Consider the following 23,739-nt stretch of genomic DNA (forward strand, 5'->3'; position numbering starts at 1 on the left):
GGATGCCAGGCATATTCATCTCTTAAAACAGATTGGGTCTCTTGCTGTCAAAGATTAAAGTAGGAACAGGAAATAACTTCTGTTTCAGTATATTAGTAGAGTAGTGCACATTCTTGACCACATTGCCCAGGAGCTTTTAGTGCAGAACAGAGATGTGGTCTGTCTTCAGTGTACTTGCAGACTCCAAATATGAGAGGATGTTGAGTGGCAGAAGCAACGACCTGAGGGAGATGACCAGATAAGGATGTTAAGAAAGCTAGCTTTGGCCCAAGCTGATTTGGAGATGTAATAAAAGACTGTGGGAGGTGGCTGCTGACCAGGAAAGGGTCCTGGGACAACATAAATAGGGATACCACTCAGACTCGCCTAACCTGATTTATCAAGTTCAAAGTTACCTTTTCCTTGACTTTTAAAAAGATGAAAATGAGGGGTGTGTTAGACTAGGGATTCAGAGATAGCTAGGATGGAAGACACAGCACAGGCCTTTAAGGCACTGTTTCCTGCCTGTGCTTTTGCACACAAGCTCTTTGAGTTAAAAGAAGGCAGCATGGTACACACACTATTTATGCCATGTTTTGGTGTTGGATGGCATGAACATTGTGGCCAGCATCACGTAAGGTAATAGGTGTCGTTTTTTGAGGAACTGCTGTGGCTTAGGCAATGTATGTACCTTCAGTTCATCTCACAGCAACCTATGAGAGGTAGGTATTACCCTCCCTAATTTTCATTGTTTTAAAAATGTTTTATTTATTTCTGAGAGAGACAGCATGAGCAGGGGAGGGTCAGAGAGAGGGAGACACAGAATCTGAAACAGGCTTCAGGCCCTGAGCTAGCTGTCAGCACAGAGCCCGATGGGGCTCGAACCCACGAACCATGAGATCATGACCTGAGCCGAAGTCGGATGCTTAATCGACTGAGCCACCCAGGCGCTCCATACCCTACCTAATTTTCAGATGAGGAAACAAAGGCTCAGAGAAATAAAGCCACTTTTTGTCCTTGGCAGTGAGACCACAGTGCCCGTCACCTTCAGTCCTAAAGAAAATGCTGTATGTATTTTTACTCTGGTATTGATTATTTTTCTGTTTTCCTTCTAACAAAAAGTAGTTTATTAGTTATGTCCCATCAACTTAATTCTCACTAGTCTTGTTTACTGGCAGTTTATTGGAGGTAGAGCATTATAAGCGGGATGGCATGTTTCTCTGCTTGAAGAGAAGAAAAGAGAAAAGGCTGATTCTAGAAAGTGAATTTTTTAGCTTAAATTGAGTAGTTTCCCTAGAACTTGGGTCAGTGGCAAATTGTTGGAGGAGAGTATGGGTCAGTAGGACCAGGACCAATAGACTTTCTTGTTAGCTACTGAGAAGTCAGGGGAAGAGAGCCGCCTGCCCCATGCTCTTCACAACCTTACCCCTTACCCCTCCCCACATTCTACCATCTCTAATTTTGGTAAAGGCTGCTCATGTATATTATTCCCAGGAGAGAGGCATTAGTGAGACAATGAAGAGACAAAAAGTCAGTGGAAAGAGTATCATTACATCAATCTGAGTTTGAACCCCTTTCTCTAATACAGGTTAATCCTTCTGAGACCTAGTTTCCTTGTCCATGAAATGGGGAAATCCTATTTAACAGTGTTCTAAGGAGTAAGACAGTGTGCATTAAGTCACAGTATGTGTCACACAGAAGATGAGGAATAAGTGGCAGCAGTTATTAATGTGATGCTAGTTTGGTATGTCATAAGTAGTGTTAGGGTGAGAAGTAAAAAGGTGGAGTGCAGATGCAAGAGGAGATAGTTCTTAGAGGAGTGAGCCCTTGACTATCTTAGCTTTATCAACCACCAGCCTTCCACAACAGGCTTGGGTCCTTGGGCATTTAGAGCTTACCCAGGACCCATGGGTTTTTCTTTTTTTTTTTTTCCTTCTGAAAGGTGAGAAGCAGTTGTTCTGCTGGTGTTGCCAGTTCTTGGAGAGCTGGAAAGCTCCATGAACTTCATAAGCTATTACCATAAATTGGGAAAGAGAAGAGAACTTCTCTGTGTTAAGCATTGTGGTTGTGTAATTTCATTTCATTCTTACAACAGCCTTTCATCCTCTAGCAGAGGCTGTGCCTTGCCCATTTCCCCTGGGCACTCAACATTCTATTACATACCCACAGTGCCCTATTGCAAGAATTTGCAACTCTCTGCCTTAGCACTTCTCTAGATTTGTGTGTGGCATAGGCTGGGGAATAAATACCTAAGCTTCCTTACCTCTTAGGTGAGTACATTCCCCACCAGAGTTCTCACAGAGTTCCTCTGTGGGAGTGAGCCTCACTAGTGGCCAGCAGCAACTTACTTGTGTACATTCAATTGGTTTTCTTTACTTACCACTTCACTTTCAGTTCCCCTGTCAGCACTTCCTGGATCAGGGCTGGGACTAGAGTGAGGGGTCCTCACTCTTAGGTTCATGTAAGGACAGAGTTGGCACTTACCTGAAGATAAGAGGGCCTCTTTACCTCACATGCATCACCCTCATCCTAGCCCTGGCCTGGATCACTGCCCAGTTAAGATACTTGCACTCAAATTAGGTCTGCCCCTGGGGAAACCCAACTTAAGGCAAATCCTATGGAGAAATTAGTCTCCGTGTCTTATGCATGGAAAATTGAGGCTCAGAGAAGTGAAGAGATTTGTCTAAAATCACACAGCTGGTATATAGGATGGGATTCTAACCCAGGTCTGCATGACACTAGAGCTGATGCTCTGTGTAGTTCACCACCTCCTACCTCCCATCAAAACTCTATCAAAGTTTTAAGTCTAAGGGGCTCATTCTCACTTCTGAGGCAGAGCAGCTTTGGCCATAAGATGATTTAGAAATTGGACTGAGAGGAAGGCAGATAGTAAGGAGAAGGCAGTAGGAAGATAGAAGAATGTATAAGCTCAGAGTGGAAAGTCTGCTGAAGTTATATGCACCAGGAAAGCAGGAAGACGTTACTTATTTCCTCTCAGTTTCAAAAGCCCTGGACTACTGAAGTTGTAGCTCTTCAGTTTAACAAAAATTAACTGTCAGGTTAAATGTCAGGTCTAGAACCTAGGCTGTGGGGCTCCAAAGATGAATAAAAAACACTCTCTTGGGAGTCCGTGGTACGGTGGAGAAGGACAAACACAAACAGTTGATTTTAATAGACTTGTCAATGCAATTATATAAGCCAATCCAAGACCCTGGGATCCGTAGACCACTCTCAGCTGGGGTCAGGGCCAAGAGGAACTTCTCAGGAAAGGCTCCACGGCATTGGTGATGACTGAAGAATATTTTATTTTTTAATGTTTATTTATTTTGAGAGAGAGAGAGCAGGGGAGGGAGAGAGAGAATTCCAAGCATGATGTCATGACTCTGGGATCATGACCTGAGCCGAAATCAAGTCAGATACTTAACAGATTGAGCTACCCAGGCACCCCTGAAGTATAAAGGATAAGGAAAAATTTGGTGAAAAGTCTGAAGAGGGTAAAGGGGGAGGTTATTCCAGATAGATCAGCATGAATAAAGACTAAACAGCAAGAAGCAACTTGATGGGAATAGGAAATCTGCAAGGCATACCTGAAGTAAAAGGGTATGGATGGAATGGTGGGGAACTTAGTGAGCCTGTATGCCTGGCTGCTGGGCACTCTCAGCTGTGAGAAGCAAGCCTGTGAACAGCTCAGCATAGGAAGAGCCTGGCTGCAGCCTACTTTCCATGACCTGACCACCAATTCCTATTCCTCAATTCCTTCTGGACAGCTGGAGATTGGTACTAAGGGGCTATGAGGGAGTCTTGTGAGGATTTGTCCTTCTTGTTGGTCACTGGCCATCTGGTATCTGAAGAGAACTGCTGGCCACTACTATGCTTCTTCTACAGCCAGGACTGTCACAGCTGCTCACAAAGCTCAAGCCCAAGCCACCTCCACCCTCCATAGGCCTGGACACAGAACTTCCCAACACTCTGCTTAGGGTATTGGTTCCCCTGCTCCTGGGGAAATAGACACAGGACTTCCAGAAACATGGATGAAGAGGCTTGGCAGTACTTGTCAGGAACATATCCTCACCCTGGCCCAGAAGACAATGGACTCTGGCTGTCAGCATGAATCACATTCAATTCCATATTCTCTTCCAAGTAAAGCTGAGAGAGACTAGAGCCCTAAGCTAGGCAGGATGTTATCCCGTGGATGATGACCACTCTGTCCTCCTGATCCCACCCCCATTTTCCTTGTTTTTCAGAGCCTGTATATCTGATTGGTACTAATCTAGCCAAAACTAATACAAGAGCCATCATCCCTGGTTGCCATCCTGGTGCCATGTGGAGGCCATGTTCTATCTGTAGATAATAATAGTAGGGTTACTGATGTTCAGGTACCCAGAATTTAAAAATTTTGCTCCCCAATTTCCCAGAAATGAAAATTGGTGCAGTATGTCTAGTCTCCTGTTATGGTGGGTCTCATAGCCTGTTGAGGCTTCTATAACAAAATACTGCAGATTGGTATGTAAACAACAGAAACTTTTAGTCTGCACGCCAAAGTCTCAGATCAAGGTGCCAGCATGGTTGAGTGAGGGCCCCTTTCCAGGTTGCAGACAGCCAACTTCTCATACCCTCTCATGACAGAAGGGGCAGCGATGCTCTCTAGGGCCTCTTTTATGAGGGCACTGATCCCATTCATTAGGGCTCTGCCCTTATGACCTAATCTTCCAAAGACCTCATCTCCTAATATTTTCACCTTGGGCATTAGGTTTGCAACATAAGAATTTGGGGAGATACAAGTACTCAGACCATAGGAGTGGTCATAGTGATACCTCAAGGTTCTGTGTATTCAAGAAGACCAATTTGGGGAAAAACAGCTTTGTGGCCAACAGCTGTACTGTAGCCTGAGATTCCCCTTCCCCTTCTGGTAGAGAAGACCCAAGGTATGAATCTACTCTCCCCACCTTGGCCTACTGATTCAAGGCTAGACTCCACAGTCTGGCTGCCACCTCTCCCATATCTTATTTAGGTCTTCAGAGCTGCGTTCCATTCCATGAAAGTGCCTTGTGCTCCCTGATTTTGTACATGGTCTTTTTGTCAAGGATCACCTCTGCCAGCATACTGCTGTTCTTCCTTCAAGACAGCTTCCTCTACTTGCCCTGCCCACTCTAGAGCAGAGTTGGTCTCTTCCTCTTGTGTTCCCACATTGCCTCTGGCTCATTAGTACTTCAGCATTTTAATTAATGTTTATTTATTTTGAGAGAGAGAGTGTGTGTGAGTGGGAGAGAAAGAGAGGGAAAGAAACCAATGCAGGTTCCATGCTGCCAGTGCAGAGCCCAAGGCAAGGCTCAATCCCACGAACCTGGAGATCACAACTGGAGCCGAAATCAAGGGTCACTGCTTAACCAACTGAGCCACCCACATGCCCAAGTACTAGAACAGTTTGGAAAATTGTCTATTGTACTGTATGTTTCTCATGCTAAGCTCCTCCATCTTCCCAGAGGTAAGCCATCACCTCAAAACTCAGACTCTGAGTGTTTGTAAAGTGGATGGAGCTCTCAGCATTACTGAGGGGATGTCCCAGGGTCCTTGACTTAGTTCAGGGCTGCAGTTTCCTGTAGTCATCTTGCTTAAGTTTGCACCATATCCCTGCCTGTCCTGGGCGTCTCTTAGGGCAGACTTAGAAGGAAGTGCACCTTCCTGAATTAACTGATGTTTAGTTATTGGTGGCCAATGAAGGGGGTGGGACATTACAATTCAGGTGACCTCTGAGTTTCATTTCACAGTTCAGTGGGATGACTCACATTGAGAGAGAAAGCTGACGCCTGAAGAAAGTGACCAACAGCTCCTTCTCCCAGGTAAGAGCCTCCTCTAATTCCTGCTTGCTTCAGCCCTAGCCCCTCACCCTCATCTCTCCAGCTTGGCCCATGCTAGGGGAGTGGAGCCTGGAAGGACTAAGCCAGCTGTCCTCAGTGGTAGCTCCCATTCTTGGCAGGGGTCCCTGGGATACTTTTCATAAGGAAGGCTCACCTCATGTAGCTGATTCAGCTGAGTTCAGCTAAGAGGCCAACAGCTACTCAAACATGTGCAGACACTGGCTGGGTTCTGAGAATCTAGGGATGTAGGAAACATGTCCCTCTCCACCGGGCTCAGCTGGAAGAGGCAAACATGAATACATGTACTGGGAATGTAAATACTGAGATTTCTTGAGGGGAGGCTTTACAGTCTCTGGCACATAGAAGTATGGAATAAATGTCAAATAGAGGAGTGAATGAGTAAAAGAGTGAATGAATATATGATTGAATTAGCTGGGAGTGAATGAATGAATGTTTGAGTTAGCTAGGCTTCAAAAGGAGAGTGAAAGCTCACCCCATGTATAACCCTTGGCCCTTTACTAAGATTACAATTGCCTTAATTACCCCATTTTCTTCTTGAAACAGAACTGTAACATATGTGAAGTTAACATTCCCATTTGACAGATTTGGAAGCTAGGTATATGTGGCTTGGAGGAAATTTGTTAGAAACTGATTTCTTAGTTCTCCAAATAAGGACTCCACCCTTAACCCCCAAATTTTCAAAGCTGTATTAGCACCTACCTATGCCAAATCTTGTACTGGGTTGAAGACGCAAATGACTCAGACACTGTACTTCCAGACTTGAGGGACACTGTGAACGAAGGCTGGAAAGCAGGAGGTAGGGTGAAGATTGTAGTCAGGGTGGCTGGAGTATGAATGGGAGCAGCAAGAGAGGAAGTTTGGGGCCTGCAATACTGTGATAAATAGTTTTAGACTTTTTTTTTTCCCCTGCAGCGAGAGCATCACAATGTGAAGGTTTATTTCCTTTCTTAGGGGAGATAGGGTTGGGAAATGGCATTTTTTTTGCACAGTCTGGTGATGTGTTGGTAGTTGGGGCAGGGAGATACAGACTGGAGCAGACTATCAGGAGGTTGTTGGAATAATCAGATGGGAATAGGGTTTAGGGCAGTGGCAGTGATAACCAGGAGGAGGGGAAACATGAGAGAATTATTTCCATTTTTAACTCTTTCGGCCTAAGACCTGATTGCATAGAGGAAGTGAGGGTCAAGGATGTAGACAGGCACCTGAATAGCTGTGAGAGTGAGCAGCCTTGATGCCTCCAGCCAAGGTAGGGGATAGGAAGAGTTTCATGGGGAAAAGTGAAGAAGAAAATGAATGTGGCTTTGACTTGAGTTTGAGGAGCCTCTCCAGCATCTGGACAGTAATGTCTAACAGACCATTAGAATTTGGGATTTGGTTCAGGACAGAGGTAGATTTGGGAGCCCTCACACAGAGGTCTCAATCAAACCTTGCAGATGATACAAAGGGAGTGTGGGGAAGAGGGCTATGGCCAGAAAGTGGGAGGAGTGGCCATTGTGGAAGGGGAGAGGAGAGAAGGAGTTAATGAAGATTATGAGAGACTCAGGAAGGAGGCCCAGGAAAGACTGGCTAACTATTAAAGCCAAGGGACAAGAGAATTTCACAGTGAAGAGAATGTTCATGGCTTTGCATGCCTGAGAGAGGGATAGTAAGGGTGGGAACTGAGGAAAAGGGATTGGGTAGTCAGGAGATCATAGGTGACCAAGAGGAGGTCAAGTTATGGACATGATGGGAGTGGAAGATGGGGAAGGGTTGCAGGGATAGGGAAGTATCTTTCCTGAAGTTTTGCTGTTATAGGAAGAGAGGTAGAGTAATTCAGTCAACAGATGCCTTCTGTTCATCTTGGGGCCTCCACTGCATTTTCCCTTTTTCTTAGCCCCGAAAGGCACCTGAGTCACCAAAAGCTGCCTTGGAAACTTCTTGGAACAGCAATACCACATCTAGCTTGAATTAGCAAAATACCAGAGATTTCTACAGTCCTTTACAGTGTACAAAGGGCTTTCAGATCCATTAACTCCTTTAATCCTCACAAGAACTGAATTTTTGTCCTGTAATAGAAGAGGATATTGAGGCTCATAGAGTTTCAATTCAGATTCAGCTAACTAAATCTGAAGGCACACCATGAGCGAGGTTCTTTTGCTCTCATTATTTCATTTGTGCCACATAGCCCTTTGACATGTATTGGTTCCCATTTGGCAGATGAAGAAAATTAGGCCTCCAGATTAGAGACCTGGTACTACTGCTTTGTGAAGAGCTGGGTCCTCAACTCTGAGCACAGGGCTTTTTCCATTCTGTGTTACTATACCTTCTAAAACCCACCCATGAGCTGACGTTTGCGCTGCACATTAAATTTCCTGAAGAAAAAAAAATCCCCCCAATTTTATTTATTTATTTGTTTATTTTAATGTTTACTTATTTTTGAGAGAGAGAGAGAGAGAGAGAGCATGAGCCGGAGAGCGGCAGAGAGAGAGGGAGACACAGAATCCAAAGCAGGCTCCAGGCTCCGAGCTGTCAGCACAGAGCCCTACTTGCATTCACAAACTGTCTGATCATGATCTGAGCTGAAGTCAGATGCTTAACTGACTGAGCCACCCAGGCAGCCCTCAAAGCATTTTCCAAGTCTTGCTCCTTTTAATTCTTACAGCAACTTTGTGAAGGTAGATGGTAGATATTTCCTCCCATTTTACAGATGAAAAAACTGAAACTCGAAGTCAGAAATGACCTGCCTGAAGTTGTGCCACTAGTGGAACCCCTTTCTAAAGTGCAGATCCATCCCTGTCTAGATCTCTCTTAAAGATGAAATTTGCTGAGCACCTGGGTGGCTCAGTCAGTTAAGTGTCCAACTCTTGATTTGGGCTCAGGTCATGATCTCACGGTTCGTGAGATTGAGCCCCACATTGGGCTCTTTGCTGATAGTGCAGGGCCTGCTTGGTATTCTCCTCTTTCCCTCTCTCTGCCTCTCCTCTGCTCGCCCTCTCTTTCTCACTCTCAAAATAAATAAACTTAAAAAAAAAAAAAGATGAAATTTGTATGCCTTATCTTGCAAAGGCCATTAGTAGTCCAGCCTGTCTGCTTCTCCAGCAAGTCTTTGGCCCCTCCTGACCTCACACCCTTTGTTCCAAACCTCTAGAACATCCCTGAACTCCCAAGCACAGTAGCAAGTCCATGTCTGTTACTGCCCATGTCAACTGTATTTTGATTGTTGGTAAGGCTGTGAAATCCCTGAGGCCAAGGCTTACATCTGCTTTTTACCCCAACATCTGGCACAGTAGCCATCAGGAACTGTAAATGTAAATGAATGACAGAATGAATAAATGGCATTGGATTAGAAATCAGCCTTCCTAGTGCTCTGTTAATATACATGCTTCTGGAAAATGAGGGCCTTCTGGCTGATTACCAAAGGATCGTTGATGGTCAGAGGTTCTGAGCTCTGCCTACAGCTTTCTTCCCAGATCCCTTAAGAAGGAAGAAAGTTAAGGGCCATGGCCTCTGAGGGCTTGCAGAGTATGTGGTTCATGAGGGCTGTCCCTTTTCTCCTATAGGTGGCCACCCCGTATTGTGGAACCACATGGACTCCGTTGGGCCAGTAGGGTTGCAGCAGGGGGAAGGAGCTCCTAGCTGCTCCCAGGAGGGCTTGCCTTGCCCCTCAGACAGCTCTGAGCTGGTAAGTTCAGCACTGGGTTTCTGTCTCATGCCTATTCGAGGCTGTTGAGGGCAGGATCAGCTGAAGATGCAGTGGGGCCATGGGCTCACAGCCACGCGGCCCTTTCTAGTTAACCAAGCCTTTCAGATCTGATTTGGTAACTATCTCTTCTGTGGCTCCACACAATAGCAAGGTGGGGATCATCTTTTCATCTTACAGCTAAGGAAGAGGGGACTTAGAGGGGTGAAGTGATTTGAGTTGTAAGGCATGACAGGAGCTTAAGCTGAGGTGTTTCAGTTCCAAAGGCATTGCTTTTGCCACCTTGTTACACAGGCGCTGCCCCTGCCCTGATGGGTTGACCTAGTCTAGAAAGGACTGTCTTGGGTTTTTCTGGTAGAAAGTTGTGTTCTTAAGGCCCTTCCTTCCCCTATTTCTCTAGTTACTCCTGCATGTCTCCCTCCCTTCAACATGGCCACTGCAATGAGGCACACAGAGATGATTCCAGGGCTGAACTCAACTTAGAGGTTATTCTGCAGCATTGTCCATAGGTCTCAGGTTAGCTCAGACTGAGTCTCTCTTTTCTGTCATCTTTTTTTTTTTTTTAAGTTTGTTTATTTTGAGAGAGACAGAGACAGAGCAAGTGGGGGAAGGGCAGAGAGAGGGGGAGAGAGTAAATTGCAAGCAGAGCTGGACTAGGAGCTCTAACCTACTGAGCCACTCAGGCACCCCTCTTTTCTATCATCTTGACCAAAATTTAGAAACCCTTGCACATCACACCATCAAGCAGGAAACACTTGTGTAAGTCATTTCATATCTCTTTTCTGTTTCCTCATCAGTAAAATGGAAGAAAATAATCTAATCCTCCCACCCCCTTGGAGGATTAAGTGAAGTAAGGTAGATAAAGGACCTCCACAGACGAGGCATCCGTGAAAGGGTTCTCAAATTGTTCCCTGCAGTTTCTTTAGTTGTCCAGCTTCTTGTGACATCAGCTGGACTTGGCTTGTTGCTTAAACTGTGGGGACATCACCTCTCACTGCATTTCATGCTCCTGCTTCACCCTTGTCCAGTCTCTGCCCCAGACCATGCTATCAATGTTTCCCTTGTGCACAACTCATGGCTGGGCCACAGAAGTGAACAATGACATGGCCCCTGGCATTGGGGACTCAGATGCCTTCTGAATTTTGTTATTCTCTTGGCCTTATTTCAGGGCCACACAGCCAGGAAGTGGCAGAAGAAGGACTCATCCTATGAGGTTTCTTTGCTGCCACCTTCATCAGCTTTGGTTTCTTTTCAGGTGAAATTGCTAGTTTTTATAAGGCTTCATATTCATATGGAAACACCTCTGCGGTCAGTTCTGGGCTCAAATCCCACTCTGTCCCCTAATAGCTGCTTGGGTTACACAGATGACTATCCCTCTCTGAGCTTCAGTTTCATCATTTGTAACATATAAACAACCCCTCCTAGTGTACATGGCTGCTAGAAGCTTCCCCTATAATGTAAACATGGAACTGAACATCTGGCACTCCAGGTAGGATCATTTGCCTCCTTAGGGATCTGTTTTCCATTCTCTTCCTTAAGCAGAGGTGGGACCAACTCACCTGCATCTCCCTCACTGAATAGCCTCTCTCTTCCCTGGCTCCCCCGCCTCCTTATTCAGATGTCTGAGTGGCTACTTTACACATATGGGTCCAGTATGGGGCACTGGAATGGAATTCCTGTGGGACAGATGGTGAGGACCTGGGAAAGGCTAAGCCCAGGAGAATGGAAAATGGAGTCACGGGTTGGGACTCTCCAGCAAACCTAGGGGGCTGCTGGTGTCTTTTTGAAGGACGGGCCAGAGGGTCATCTGGGGAAGGTTTCCACATAGAGGTGAAGTACTGGGGGTCCTCTTAAGCACCCCCACAGTGGGCTACTGGTGAAGAACCTGTGGTGTCCTATTCTCTGCTTTTTGCCTGTCTACCCCTCCTGTCACTTTGATTCACCCCTAGCCCAGCCTCCCCTCAAATTCATCCCCTCACTATGAAGAAAATCCCTTTATCCTTTTCCCCAGATCTTCAAATGGCTTGTTCCCTTCCTTCATTTAGGTCACCTCCTCAGGGAGAACTTCCCTGACCAATATCCAAAAATACCTCTTCCTCCCCTGGTCACTCTCAAACTTCTATTCCTGTCTTTAAAAAAAAAAAAAAAAAAGCTACCATTTCTACCAGAATATATGTTTATTTGCTTATTTTCTGCCTCTGTGCTGAAATCTGAGCTTCACAAGAACAGAGCTCAGCTGCTTATGCAACATATAGTGCTTAGAATAGTGTTGGGCATGTAGTAGGGACTCAGTTGATGTCTGTGGGAAGGATGGCTGGCTGATGACTGATGGCTGATTGTCCTCCATGGTGTAGCCTCCACATTCTCCTGGGCTGGGCTTACTTAGGCTCCAGAGTCAAATGGATTGGGAAGAACCTGAACTTGAGATTCATTAACACATTTTGTTCGTTTGCTCATTCAATGACAACTCACTGAGCAGCTCATCTCTGGGTACTGGGGAGCCAGAGTGAATCAGGAGTATGACAGGAGAGAGACCTCACCAAACCCTGAATTCAAAGAAGTAGAAGGGGCAGGGAACACAGAGGTCTGAGAAAGAGTCACCAGAGAATGGAACAGGAGGAGGAAGTGTATGGGTCTCTCCTCTAGGAAGGAGTCTTCTAAGAATGCAGGAACTGAGTGTAGGCTATAGGCTGTAAGAGAGCCAAGCAATGTGAAGGGGTGAGGAGTGGGGCTGAGCAGGTGCTGGGGAGACCAGTAAGGCTCAGGGAGAGCTCAGGCAGGGCTCTAGTCAGCCCCTGGGAAAGCCAAGGCAGGTGCTGGTCTGGACTGGCAAGAAGAGATGGTGTGAGCTGGGCAGGACAATCCTGATTAGAGTGAAAGAGCTTGGCTAGGTTAAAAAGGCTCCTGCCCAGATGTTAGCCTGTTTCTCCCCAGGTGCTGGAATGCCTACAGCAATTCAAGGTGACACGGACACAGCTGCAGCAGATCCAAGCTGGCCTCCTGGGCTCTATGGAGCAGGCCCTAGCGGGGCAGGTCAGCCCTGCCCCTGCTGTCCGGATGCTGCCCACATACGTGGGGTCCACCCCACATGGCACTGGTGGGTGGCATAGATTAAGATGGGTGGCCAGGCCTGGGGAGAGGGTTCTTATCTGGGGAAGGGAGAAGTTCCTTATCCCTCTTTCTATTAAGGTTCCCAACTCTAAGCTCCCTTAGTGAGACTTTGCAGTCCTTGGGGATGCTTCTGGGAGGCAGAGGTCTTGGTCTTGCCAGCTACATGCCTTTCTGTGATCTCTTTACCCCAGAACAAGGAGATTTTTTGGTGCTGGAGCTGGGGGCCACAGGGGCCTCACTGCGTGTTCTGTGGGTGACCCTGACGGGTACTGAGGGACACAGGATGGAACCCCGGAGCCAGGAGTTTGTGATCCCCCCAGAGGTGATGCTGGGTCCTGGTCAGCAGGTGAGAGGTCATTGCCCAGTCTCTGGGGCCTGGCTGGGTGGCCAGGGCTCTGGTGGGCAGATCTGAGCCCCCAATCCATTCCACAGCTCTTTGACTTTGCTGCCCACTGCCTGTCTGAGTTCCTGGATGCACTCCCTGTGAGCACTCAGGATCTGCAGCTTGGGTTCAACTTCTCCTTCCCTTGTCACCAGACGGGACTGGACAGGGTGAGGCAGAGTGGGCAAGGAAAAAGTGGGTGGAGGAGTTGCAACCCCATGAAGGTTGCTGGGGAGTGACCCAGCTTTCCTGCCCCCAGAGCACCCTCATTTCCTGGACCAAAGGTTTTAGGTGCAGTGGTGTGGAAGGCCATGACGTTGTCCAGTTACTGCGAGATGCCATCAAGAGACAGGGGGTGAGTGGAGGCAAGGACAATGGGAGGGCAGCGTGTGGGGCCTGGGCCTGGGCCCAGCACACATAGGCCATGCCTGTGCTTCTGGGAGAGCCTGTTTCCTTTTCTATTTATATCCTTTTATCCAGTTTAACCCTGGGGTGAATGTTGCTACCATTCTTATTTTATAGGTAAGGAGACTGAGGCTAAGAAAGGTCAAATAAATTTTCAGGACTGTAAGAGAAAACAAGGATGGAAAGACTTGACCCTGTCTTCTAGGACCACATGGTCTAGTGGGAAAGCATTTTGACAAAGGAGTGTCCCTGTCAAGGAGGTGGTTCCAGTGACTCTGGCAGCACTAGGAAAGGCACACCAGGACTTGGGCAGGGACTTGAAGGAGAAATTTGCCAGGTGCATAAGCTGGGCCTGGGCTGGAAGGTCTGGTTTCAGAGAAGGATATATGCAAAAGCATGGCTGCCTGAGAAAGATGGATCCGGATTCATGTGGACTAACTCCAGTGGTGCTAGTGGACGGAAGTCAGGGCTGGGAGGAACAGGCTTGGGAAGCCAGGCCAGGATGAGGATGAGCAAGCCAGATGCCAACAGTACAGTCTTCCAGATGCCATGCTTGCTCACCCTCATCTTGGTCCTGTGGGGAGCACTGATGTTCTGGGGTTGATGGCTGAGGTTGGGAGCCTTTGAGAGCCCCAGGACCTGAGTTGGGGGTAGAAGAGCCAAGGGAAAATGTGGAATGGGAGGAAAATCCTCTATAGGGTAGGAGGGCCTAAAATATATGTGTGGGCATGAGCACACATGTTTCACGGACTCTGAGCACCTCTATCAAAGCCAGAGCCCCCCTGTCAAACCAAGGCCCTAGGCTTGCCCCCAGGTTCCCCACTCTACCTAAGTAGGTCAGCTCTGACCTTTGCCCTCTCCATTGTCCAGGCCTACAACATCGATGTGGTTGCCGTGGTGAATGACACAGTGGGCACCATGATGGGCTGCGAGCCAGGGATTGGGCCATGTGAGGTCGGGCTTGTTGTAGGTGAGCCGTGGGCCATTTGTGATGATGAGCAGGGGGCACAGCTACCTGATGGGCAGGTCCTGATTGAGTCATCCATGCCAGACACTGGCACCAATGCATGCTACATGGAGGAGGCAAGGCACGTGGCGGTGCTGGATGAGGACCGGGGCCGTGTCTGCGTCAGCGTTGAGTGGGGCTCCTTCGGCGATGATGAAGTTCTGGGACCAGTGCTGACCACCTTTGACCGTGCCTTGGACCGAGAGTCCCTGAATCCTGGTGCTCAGAGGTGGCCTGATCTTCTGCTCTAGGACTTATCATTCCTCTGCTCCCTTCCTCACTGCTGTCCCTGAACTTAGGAACTTAGTTAGGCCCCTCCCTCTTGCTTGCTTATAGCGTTTCCAGGTTGCATCCTGGGGGGCCCTGGCCAGGCTCACAGAATAAAGGGCTCAAGATTCTAGAACCAAGTGTTTTCAACGCTTAGCCTTCCCTTATTCCTGACAAGTGTTGGGGGTTGGGAGTACCAAAATGTTCCCTGCCCTCTCTTGGGTCCTGCCACCCTCCAGGAGCCCCTCTGAACCTAACCTAAGCCGGAGGGGGCTGCAGAATCTGGATAAACACCCACCTATCCTGGGACGCCATTTGCTTCTGGAACCTCCAGTCTGGGGATCCTAAGGAAAATGATCCTTCTTGGGGGCTTTTGGCAGTGGGGCCATGTGAGCCGAGGGCTTAAGAAAGGCTCTGTCCAGCCACACTTTCTACCTGTAGGTTTGAGAAGATGATTGGGGGCTTATACCTGGGTGAGCTGGTGAGGCTTGTGTTGGCTCACTTGGCCCAGCGAGGAGTCCTCTTTGGCGGCTGCACCTCCCCTGCCCTGATGAGCCGAGGCAGCATCCTCCTAGAGCATGTGGCTGAGATGGAGGAGTAAGTAGGAAAAGTGAGTGGGCTTAGACAAGGTGCTTCTTGGCGTGGGAGAGGGAAGGATGCTCTGTCCCCTGGGTAGCTATGGGGCTGGGGGTGGGTGGGGAGCTCCTGGACTACTTGAATCCCAAAGCGGTACCCTGTGTCCCTCCAGCCCCCTGGCTGGGGCAGCCCGTGTGCATGCTATCCTGCAGGACTTGGGCCTGAGCGTGGGGGCCTCGGATGCTGAGCTTGTGCAGTATGTGTGCGCAGCCGTGTTTACACGGGCTGCCCGGCTCTGTGCTGCTGCCCTGGCTGCCGTTCTCTCCCGCCTCCAACACAGCCAGGAGCAGCAGATGCTTCAGATCGCTGTGGCCACCGGAGGCCGAGTGTTTGAGCGATATCCCAGGTACTGGAAGTACACACAGTTCTGTGAGAGCAGGTAGCAAGGACATGTGTGTGTTTTCCATACAGACCCAGAGGGCACTGTGGTAGCCTGGGCAGTGGGTACAAGTGGCACCCAAGCAAAGTGAGGTCAGATGGGGAATAAGGGAGGCCAGAAGAAGTCACGGGAGAGAAAAGATGCTTTTCTTTGGGTGTGCAAGGGAGGGGTCTCTGGGGGCACTGAGAGCATTGGAGACACTGGGCATATGGTTGGTGCACAGATGGATTTAGAATCGAAGGGATTTGGAGTGATGGGGCCCAGGGCTTTAGCAAGCCCTGAGCATCAGGTTCAGGTGCCAAGCCAGGTATGCCTGCTATGTGTCCGTGTAGTTTCCTCAGCATCCTGCGGGAGACTGTGATGCTCCTGGCCCCTGAATGTGATGTCTCCTTCATTCCCTCTGTGGATGGGGGCGGCCGGGGCGTGGCAATGGTGACTGCTGTGGCTGCCCGCCTGGCTGCTCACCGGCGCCTGCTGGAAGAGACCCTTGCACCATTCCGGTTGAACCATGAACAGCTGGCAGCAGTGCAGGCACAGATGCAGGAAGCCATGGCCAACGGGCTCCGAGGGGAGGCCTCATCCCTCCGCATGCTGCCCACTTATGTGCGGGCCACTCCTGATGGCAGTGGTGAGGACCTGGCCTAAGTGTGGGGCTGGGATATGGGTTCCTGGAGGTCATAGCATGTGCTGAAGTAGAGCCACCAGCCTTGTCCTGCTACTGAGGGTCTCCGTCCCACAGAGCGCGGGGACTTCCTGGCCCTGGACCTTGGGGGCACCAACTTCCGGGTCCTCCTGGTGCGTGTGACCGCAGGAGGTGTGCAGATCACCAACCAGGTCTACTCCATCCCAGCGTGTGTGGCTCAGGGCTCTGGACAGCAGGTACCCACAGCTTGGACCTGATATCAAGAGTGGGGAAGGGCCAGGATGGGACCACCGTAACTTGCCCTATATCTCAGCTCTTCGACCACATCGTGGACTGCATTGTGGACTTCCAGCAGAAGCAAGGCCTGAGTGGGCAGAGCCTCCCCCTGGGTTTCACCTTCTCCTTCCCATGCAGGCAGCTTGGCCTGGACCAGGTGAGGGAGGGAGGGCCATGAGAAACCACTCCCAAGGGCTTTCCACCCTCCTACCCTTCATGAAATGGGCAGGAGGCCTGGGATGGGGTCAGGGGTGGGCAGAAGCACTGCTGTGTTGGGCCAGCACTTAGCCCCAGTTTCCCTGGGTATGGTATGTCCAGGTGGAGGAGGTGTGGTGAAGTGGCCTGGAATCTAGGGCTATAAAGAGGCCTGGGGTGGAAAAGATTATGGATACCCCTGGGGGTTGCCAATGGGCAGGGAAGTGGAGCTAGGTTAGGTCTGGGCATTTGGGAGCAGTGTAGGTCCAGATCAGGGCTGATGAGGGGACACATTGACTGTTTCCCCCACAGTCCTGGTGTACTGATCTAGGGGACCTGTGGGAAACAGCATTTGTTCCTGTATTTCAAGTGGCTGTGGTTGCCTGGTTTCTTTGCCCTGTCTCCACTTCCTGGCCTTGCGGTGTCCTAGCTTGGTGTTGAGTGCCTGACTGGAATGGCAGAGCAGCACAGATCTAGACACAGCACCCACTAAGCATCCACCTCTGCGTGTCCTTTAACAAGAATGCTGGACTTCTCAGTGCATACCATCTGTGGCCTGTCATGGAGATAGCTCCTCCCAGACCTCTGGTCCATGTTCCCAGGGGTCTCCTCAACAGTCCCAACTTCTGCCCAAAGGTCTCTTGTGATGAGGAGCTTGCTGCCCCTAAAGTTGCCCACTGTGTTCTTCCACGCCTGCACTCACTGAAAATCTCTGCCTTCTCTTCTCCACCTGCCTTTGTGCAGATTTCACCTCTGCTCCAGCTCTGACCTCTCCCAGAAACCAGCCTCTGTATTTTGCTTTCTTCCACACAGTGGTCCTTTGGAATTGAGCATTCAGGAGTGTCTGTCTGCTGGCCTGCTCCACTTTAGGCTACGCATGCTGGCACCGCTTGATTATTCTTTGTCAGGTGTGAGAAGCAGGTGGGACTCAGGATGCAAAATCAGGCACACAAGATCAAACATGGTCCTACTCATTTTCTAGAACGGAACTTAATTTCTGTGTTGAGCTCACATTCTTTTGAGGAGCGATAACTTAATGATAATCAATCCGGGGATCTCCTTCCCCAGGTAGGGGCCCCTCCAAGCTGCACAGCATCCTTTGCTGTGTGTGTGCAGAGGGGGATGTCAGGAGATGCCCAGGCCCCAGCTATGTGGACTCTGCCACTTCCTGTCTTAGTTCTTGACACTTTCCTTAACAATTGACCTTACCCTTTGTGGGGAAGGAGGGCAGAGACCTCTTCTGCTGTCAGGTCACTCCAATCTCTGCTGTCTCCTTCCTTCCCACACAGGAGCATGGCCCAAGTAGAGGCATAGGACTCCTATCTCAGGAAATGCCAAAACTTGGCTCTGAGTCCCTCACCCCCAACACTCCTCCCCCAGACCAGTGCTCTTTCTTTTGTCTGGGAGCAGGGAAGTTTTGCTACTACTCATGATCTGTCTCTCCCACATTAACCCTCCTCCTCATTTGCCCTCTCACCTCTGGTTTCTGGTTTTAAGACAATGAGCATAGAACACTCTGGCTGTGCTTATATAGGAAAAAGGATAAAAGGAAATATTGTTGGGGAAACTTTGGTTAATAGTTCTAAAACCTCTTGCCCCAAAGATATTCATAGCTGCTCTGCATGCTCATACTTTGGGCAGAGCTGCCATTTTCTAATAGCAGTAGACTAATTCCCCCTGCCCCCTCTCTCAGAGGAAGCACACCTAGAAATGAATACTCCTACACTGCCATGCCCATCACTAAGTTCACAATTTAAGGCCAGTTTCTCACAATAAAGGCCTATCTGTCTTGTCTTCTCCCATCCTGCCCAGGTGTCTGGATTCTGGCTTTTCCATTTGTCCTTCACTCATATCTGGAACATACAAGTGTATCTCCTATGGACACAGCTCTGTCCCTAATTCCTCAATTTCCTTCCTCTCAAGTGACTCTTGCTAGTTCTTTATGAAAGAGAATTTTCTGTCATTTGGACTTCTGAGCCTTCTCTGTCCTCCCCCTTCTCATACATAGCACTCATTTTACCAGCTCTGTTCATTCCTAACCCAATTATGAAGGCCATTCCTTCTGGGCAGCCGTCTTAAAACATCCAGACTCTTAGACCATCTGAGCATTCTGGCACTAATAATAGAAGACATAGGTCAGGTGGTTATTAATAGCTTTCTTTACACAGGAAGGCCCCTGGAGAGTGAGGAGGGGGCAGAGGGCAAGGCCTTCAACCATATAGCAGAGTGGGTATGGGATCCTGCTTGGGGAAGGGGGAAGCTGTATGCTTCTGATGAGATGCAGGCTTTGGGGAGGGTGAGTGAGCTTACAGAGGGTCTTTACCTTCCTGACACACCTTGGTCCCACACAAGGGCATCCTTCTAAATTGGACAAAGGGTTTCAATGCATCAGATTGTGAGGGCCAAGATGTTGTATGTCTGCTGCGGGAAGCCATCGGGCGGAGACAGGTGAGGAGTCTGCCTCTAGGGGTGTTTTGGGGCTGTGGTAGGCCTTGAAGGGAGCAAAGGGTCTCCTGCTTCCTGACCCAAGGGGTGGAGTGGGTGGCTGTCTGCAGTAGAGACCTTTGGGTCCAGTGCTGGTTGCCGTGACGACCACGTTGCCCAGCAACTAGCAGCATCCTTTTGTGTGCAGGCAGTGAAGCTGAATGTGGTTGCCATTGTCAATGACACGGTGGGGACCATGATGTCCTGTGGCTATGAGGATCCCCGTTGTGAGATCGGCCTCATTGTTGGTGAGGAGGGCCCTGCTTTCTTGTGCTCCTACTGCCTGGTGTTAATTCATTATTTCCTGTTGATTCTTCAGGTTGGACATTCCCCTGGTTTTGGGGATGTGGCATCTTTCCTGCCTGACCCAACTAGGCCCTGCAACACTCATTTGGACTTGGTGTCTAAACTTTGGTTGTTTAGCCCACCTCAGCTACTGATTCACAGTCATTTAAGCTCTTTGAGCCTCAGTTTGCCCTTCAATTAAATGACTCTTAGCTTTAGAGTCCTACAGATTTAGGTGGAAATACTAGCTCTGCCACTTCTATCTGTATGACCTTGGCCAAATCACCAGAGCCTCAGTTTTCTTCTAAGAGGGAGATAATAATAATGCCTATCTCAAGGGTCATGAGCATGAAACGAGAGGCAACAAAGTGTGGGATAGTGCCTGGTTCATGGTACACACTCAGTGCTTGGAACTGGATAGAGACTGGGGGTGGAGGATGGAGAATGAGCTGTGAAGGTCCTTCGGTCCATGGTCCTAAGTCTTTATTAAGCATTTCTCCTCTGGCCAGATAGGGGCTGGATGAAAGGACAGGAAGACACATAAAGACACAGGAAATACCTGTCTTCTCAAAACTGACCACGGGGTGCATGGCTGGCTCCGTCAGAGGAGCAAGCCACTATTGATCTCAGGATCGTGAGTTCAAGTCCCATGTTTGGTATAGAGATTACTAAATAAATTTTTAAAAAACACAAAAAACCTTTAAATGACCATTTTAGTGGGGATTGAGCCCAGAGCAGCATGTGGCAATCAGAGAGAGCTGAATCTGACTCTACACATCAGGGTGACAAGGCCAAGATCAGAAAGGAAGTGATCCCAACACGAATGGGGCTTGATAAGAGAGGTTGGTCTAGGCAGGGGAAGAGGGCTCCCACAGCTCCTTGGGCAGTCTCCTAGAGAAGGAGGTATGTAGTAGCCTTCCATTAAACTGGGAGCTTCCTGAACATGGAACTTAGCATAGAGAGATGCTCAGGAGAGGTGTGCCCAGATTGCTGTGTGAATAAACAGCTAGTCAGAGGAATTCCAAGTGGGGCTGACAAGGAGACCACCTGCCTAGAGTTGACCACGTACTGGGGGAGAGGGATGCACTTCTATTTGGGTGCATACAGGCACTATCAGAGTTAGCTGCTTACTGCCCAACCTTTGGCCACTGTAGGGCTCCTCATGTCTGAGTCCTGTCTATGTCTCCAGCTCCCAGTCCAGAACATCCTAGTTTGACTAAAGATGTGGAAAGCAAGTGTAGGGAGCTTGGGCCTCTCAACTGTAGGCAGCAGGGGGCAGAGGGGGCACTCTCATATATCTCCCAGGGGTGGTCTGGGGTAGCATGGAAGATACAGTGATGGTGGTCCTGGTACAGAAAGTAGTGGAGACCCAGAGGGCTTGATGCTGCCAGGGTTTGCAGAAGGAATGTCAAGAAGGAAGGCATATCAGGATCTGGGACAGGTTGTTTGTGTGGGGAAATGGAGAGGTAACACACGAACCCAAATTTTGCCATCTTGGTCTTTGAAGGGTTCAGAGGAGTCGTATCTATGTCAGTAAATGGCTTCTACCCTGTCCGGCCTCTCTGCAGGAACTGGCACCAATGCCTGCTACATGGAAGAGCTTCGGAATATAGCAGGTGTGGCTGGGGATTCAGGTCAAATGTGCATCAATATGGAGTGGGGAGCCTTTGGCGATGATGGCTCTCTGGGCTTGCTCAGAACCAGCTTTGATGCAAATGTGGACCAGGCATCCATCAACCCTGGCAAGCAGAGGTATGGGCTGGGTTGGAAAGGGGTGGCTGGCACTGGTTATGGTAGCAGGTGGGGTCTCCTGACCTTTGTGCACATATGCTTTCTTGCAGTTTTGAGAAGATGATCAGTGGCATGTACCTGGGGGAGATCGTCCGTCATATTCTCTTGCATTTGACCAGCCTTGGAGTTCTCTTCCGGGGCCAGCAGACCCAGTGCCTTCAGACCAGGGACATCTTCAAGACCAAATTTCTCTCTGAGATTGAAAGGTGCCTGGGGCCTGCATTGCCTCCTTCCACCTCCCAAAGGAATCTATCCACTTTGGGTAAAATGCTGGTTGGTGGGAGGTCCATTCCAGAGGATGGAGATTCATGAGGTGGGAGAGCTAATGCAGGACCCTGGCTCTCTGTGCTTTCTTCCTTCCTCTCTTCAGTGACAGCCTGGCTCTGAGGCAGGTCCGAGCCATCCTGGAGGATCTGGGGCTGCCCCTGACCTCAGATGATGCCCTGATGGTTCTGGAGGTGTGCCAGGCTGTGTCTCAGCGGGCTGCCCAGCTCTGTGGGGCGGGTGTGGCTGCCGTGGTGGAGAAGATCCGTGAGAACCGGGGCCTAGATGAGCTGACCATATCCGTGGGGGTGGATGGGACCCTCTACAAGCTGCACCCCCAGTGAGTCTGGGTGCTGGGCTGAGCAGGGAGGCATGGTGGGCTGGGGTCTGGCTGGCCTGGTCTCACCTCAGCCATTCCTCTTCACAGCTTCTCCGGCCTGGTGGCAGCCACAGTCAGGGAGCTAGCCCCCCGCTGTGTGGTCACCTTCCTGCAGTCGGAAGACGGGTCTGGCAAAGGTGCAGCCCTGGTCACTGCGGTTGCCTGCCGCCTTGCCCAGATGGACCATGTTTGAAGAAGTCTCCAGGAGCTACCCTTGCTGGACCAGGGCCCAGGGCTTACTTGTCCCCAGCTACCCAGGACTCTCAGAATAGCCCAAGTGTGGCCCTTCTGTGGCCACTAGCCTTGACCTCTGGCTTTCCCAGAGAGAAGTAGCACTTGGGTTAGCAATATATATATATAATTTATTTACATTCACGTCCGCTAAAATCCCTACGCGCCCCGGCGGCCGGGCAAGGCTGTGTACATAAGGCCAAGTGTAAGTGCACGAATGCACTTAAGACAGAGTCAGGGCACGAGCTTCACACAACAGACCCCACATGGGGGAACCGGCCAGCCCCAGGAGTGGGCACGCCACAGCACGCACACTTGCCATTGTCCAGCCCGGGACTCCCATTGCATATTCACATGCCCTGTTGGGCAGGGCTCCTCCAGGCTGGGGGTAGGGGGAGGATCAGAGAGGAGCCATTGGGTGTCCCTGGGTGGGTGGGAGAAGGGCAGCATGTGAGAGGCAGATGTGGACTGATACTGGGTGTGAGAGACGTGAGTGGCCTCCAGGTGTACAGCATGAGGTGTGTGTGTGTGTGTGTGTGTGTGTGTGTAGAGGGGGAGTATGTGAGATGAGAACACGAGACATGCATGGGCACATGCCCGTGTGGTGGTCATGTGCCTGAACCCAGGGGCCGCCCTTTGTCCAGCTGTGGCCCTCAATCTCACAGGCTTGGAGCCAGGCCCCTCAGATGTACCCCTACCTGGCAGGCACAGAAATGTTTGCATAAGGTCCAGCTCAGGCAGGAGCTCTGGGGGCCATGTCCCGAGCCCAGCGTGTGCGTGCATGCCCGTGTGTATGCGGCCTTCTGGCCAGGGGCAGGAGGAGAGGTAGCATCACACGCACATACACACACACAGATGGGCTGGGCCTGGCTTGGGCTCTAGGCACTGTCCACCCTGGGCCCCAGAGGTCAGGGCAGGGTCAGATCAGGTGGCAGTGCCAGCCTGGCCAGGCAGGCCTTGGAGGGGTGGAAATGTAGGCAGGGTCTGAAGGGCCAGTGTTAAGGGACAGTGTCTGCCAGGAGGGGGCCTGTCCACACAGCTCCCCCTGAGTGTAGGGGAAGGGCCCCGTCTGGCATCTGTCCGTCCCTGGTGGGTGCCAAAGCTGGTGAGAGTGTAGGCGTTGTAGGCCTGGCTGGCCTCAGCACTCCGCCTCTGACACCGTGAAGAGGCCAGCGTCTGGCTGGCCCAGTCCAGCTACTGCTGCAGCCAGCTGGCTGAGGTTGCCGTTGGGGAAGTGCCGCGCCTCCCACAGGTTGAGGATCATGGCTGTGGGGCTGGGCTTGGAGGCAAAGAAGCTGAGATGGCTGTGGAGGGGGGGGGGGGGGGGGGGGGNCTTACCCCAGGCTGGACTCTCCTGTCCCTCAGCCCACCCAAGGGCAAGACCTCCCCTCGGCCAGGTGCACCGACCACCCTGGATGCTGGTAGATGGGATGCAAGCCCCACAGAGCTTCCTGACCATCCCACCCAT

The 23,739-nt window shown here is 50.1% G+C and overlaps 2 protein-coding genes and 1 long non-coding RNA gene across 3 annotated transcripts in view; 1 reads left to right on the top strand and 2 right to left on the bottom strand.

Annotated features, from left to right (window-relative positions):
* Positions 1–14,803, bottom strand: LOC144225959 (uncharacterized). Its single transcript, XR_013333484.1, has 3 exons — positions 14,451–14,803; positions 6,558–6,640; positions 1–221 (listed from the first exon to the last, which is right to left on the bottom strand). It is a non-coding gene; the product is annotated as an uncharacterized LOC144225959 (long non-coding RNA).
* Positions 9,409–22,409, top strand: HK3 (hexokinase 3). Its single transcript, XM_077757266.1, has 18 exons — positions 9,409–9,519; positions 12,472–12,634; positions 12,840–12,994; positions 13,081–13,200; positions 13,290–13,385; positions 14,306–14,405; positions 14,487–14,670; positions 15,150–15,305; positions 15,457–15,690; positions 16,056–16,351; positions 16,463–16,602; positions 16,680–16,799; positions 19,190–19,285; positions 19,470–19,569; positions 21,175–21,358; positions 21,448–21,603; positions 21,768–22,001; positions 22,089–22,409. The coding sequence occupies exons 1-18, from the start codon at positions 9,424–9,426 to the stop codon at positions 22,231–22,233; spliced, it is 2,775 nt and encodes a 924-aa protein (XP_077613392.1). The 5' UTR covers positions 9,409–9,423; the 3' UTR covers positions 22,234–22,409.
* Positions 22,390–23,739, bottom strand: part of UNC5A (unc-5 netrin receptor A) — a 19,264-nt gene continuing 17,914 nt past the window's right edge. The window contains exon 18 of the mRNA XM_077757355.1: positions 22,390–23,575. Within this exon, the coding sequence (XP_077613481.1) occupies positions 23,410–23,575 (166 nt within the window). The 3' untranslated portion in view covers positions 22,390–23,409. The remainder of the gene's footprint in view (positions 23,576–23,739) is intronic.

Source organism: Crocuta crocuta, unplaced genomic scaffold, assembly GCF_008692635.1.
Source record: "Crocuta crocuta isolate KB4526 unplaced genomic scaffold, BGI_CrCroc_1.0 scaffold131, whole genome shotgun sequence".
Classification (NCBI taxonomy): Eukaryota; Metazoa; Chordata; class Mammalia; order Carnivora; family Hyaenidae; genus Crocuta; species Crocuta crocuta.

What these genes read in the sequence shown, in the direction of transcription:
- HK3 (XM_077757266.1), top strand. Translation starts at nt 9,424, where the DNA reads ATGGACTCCGTTGGGCCAGTAGGGTTGCAGCAGGGGGAAGGAGCTCCT. An exon ending in TGAGGTCGGGCTTGTTGTAG is followed by an intron (nt 14,406 to 14,486) that starts GTGAGCCGTGGG and finishes CATCCATGCCAG; the next exon opens with ACACTGGCACCAATGCATGC. An exon ending in ATCAACCCTGGCAAGCAGAG is followed by an intron (nt 21,359 to 21,447) that starts GTATGGGCTGGG and finishes GCTTTCTTGCAG; the next exon opens with TTTTGAGAAGATGATCAGTG.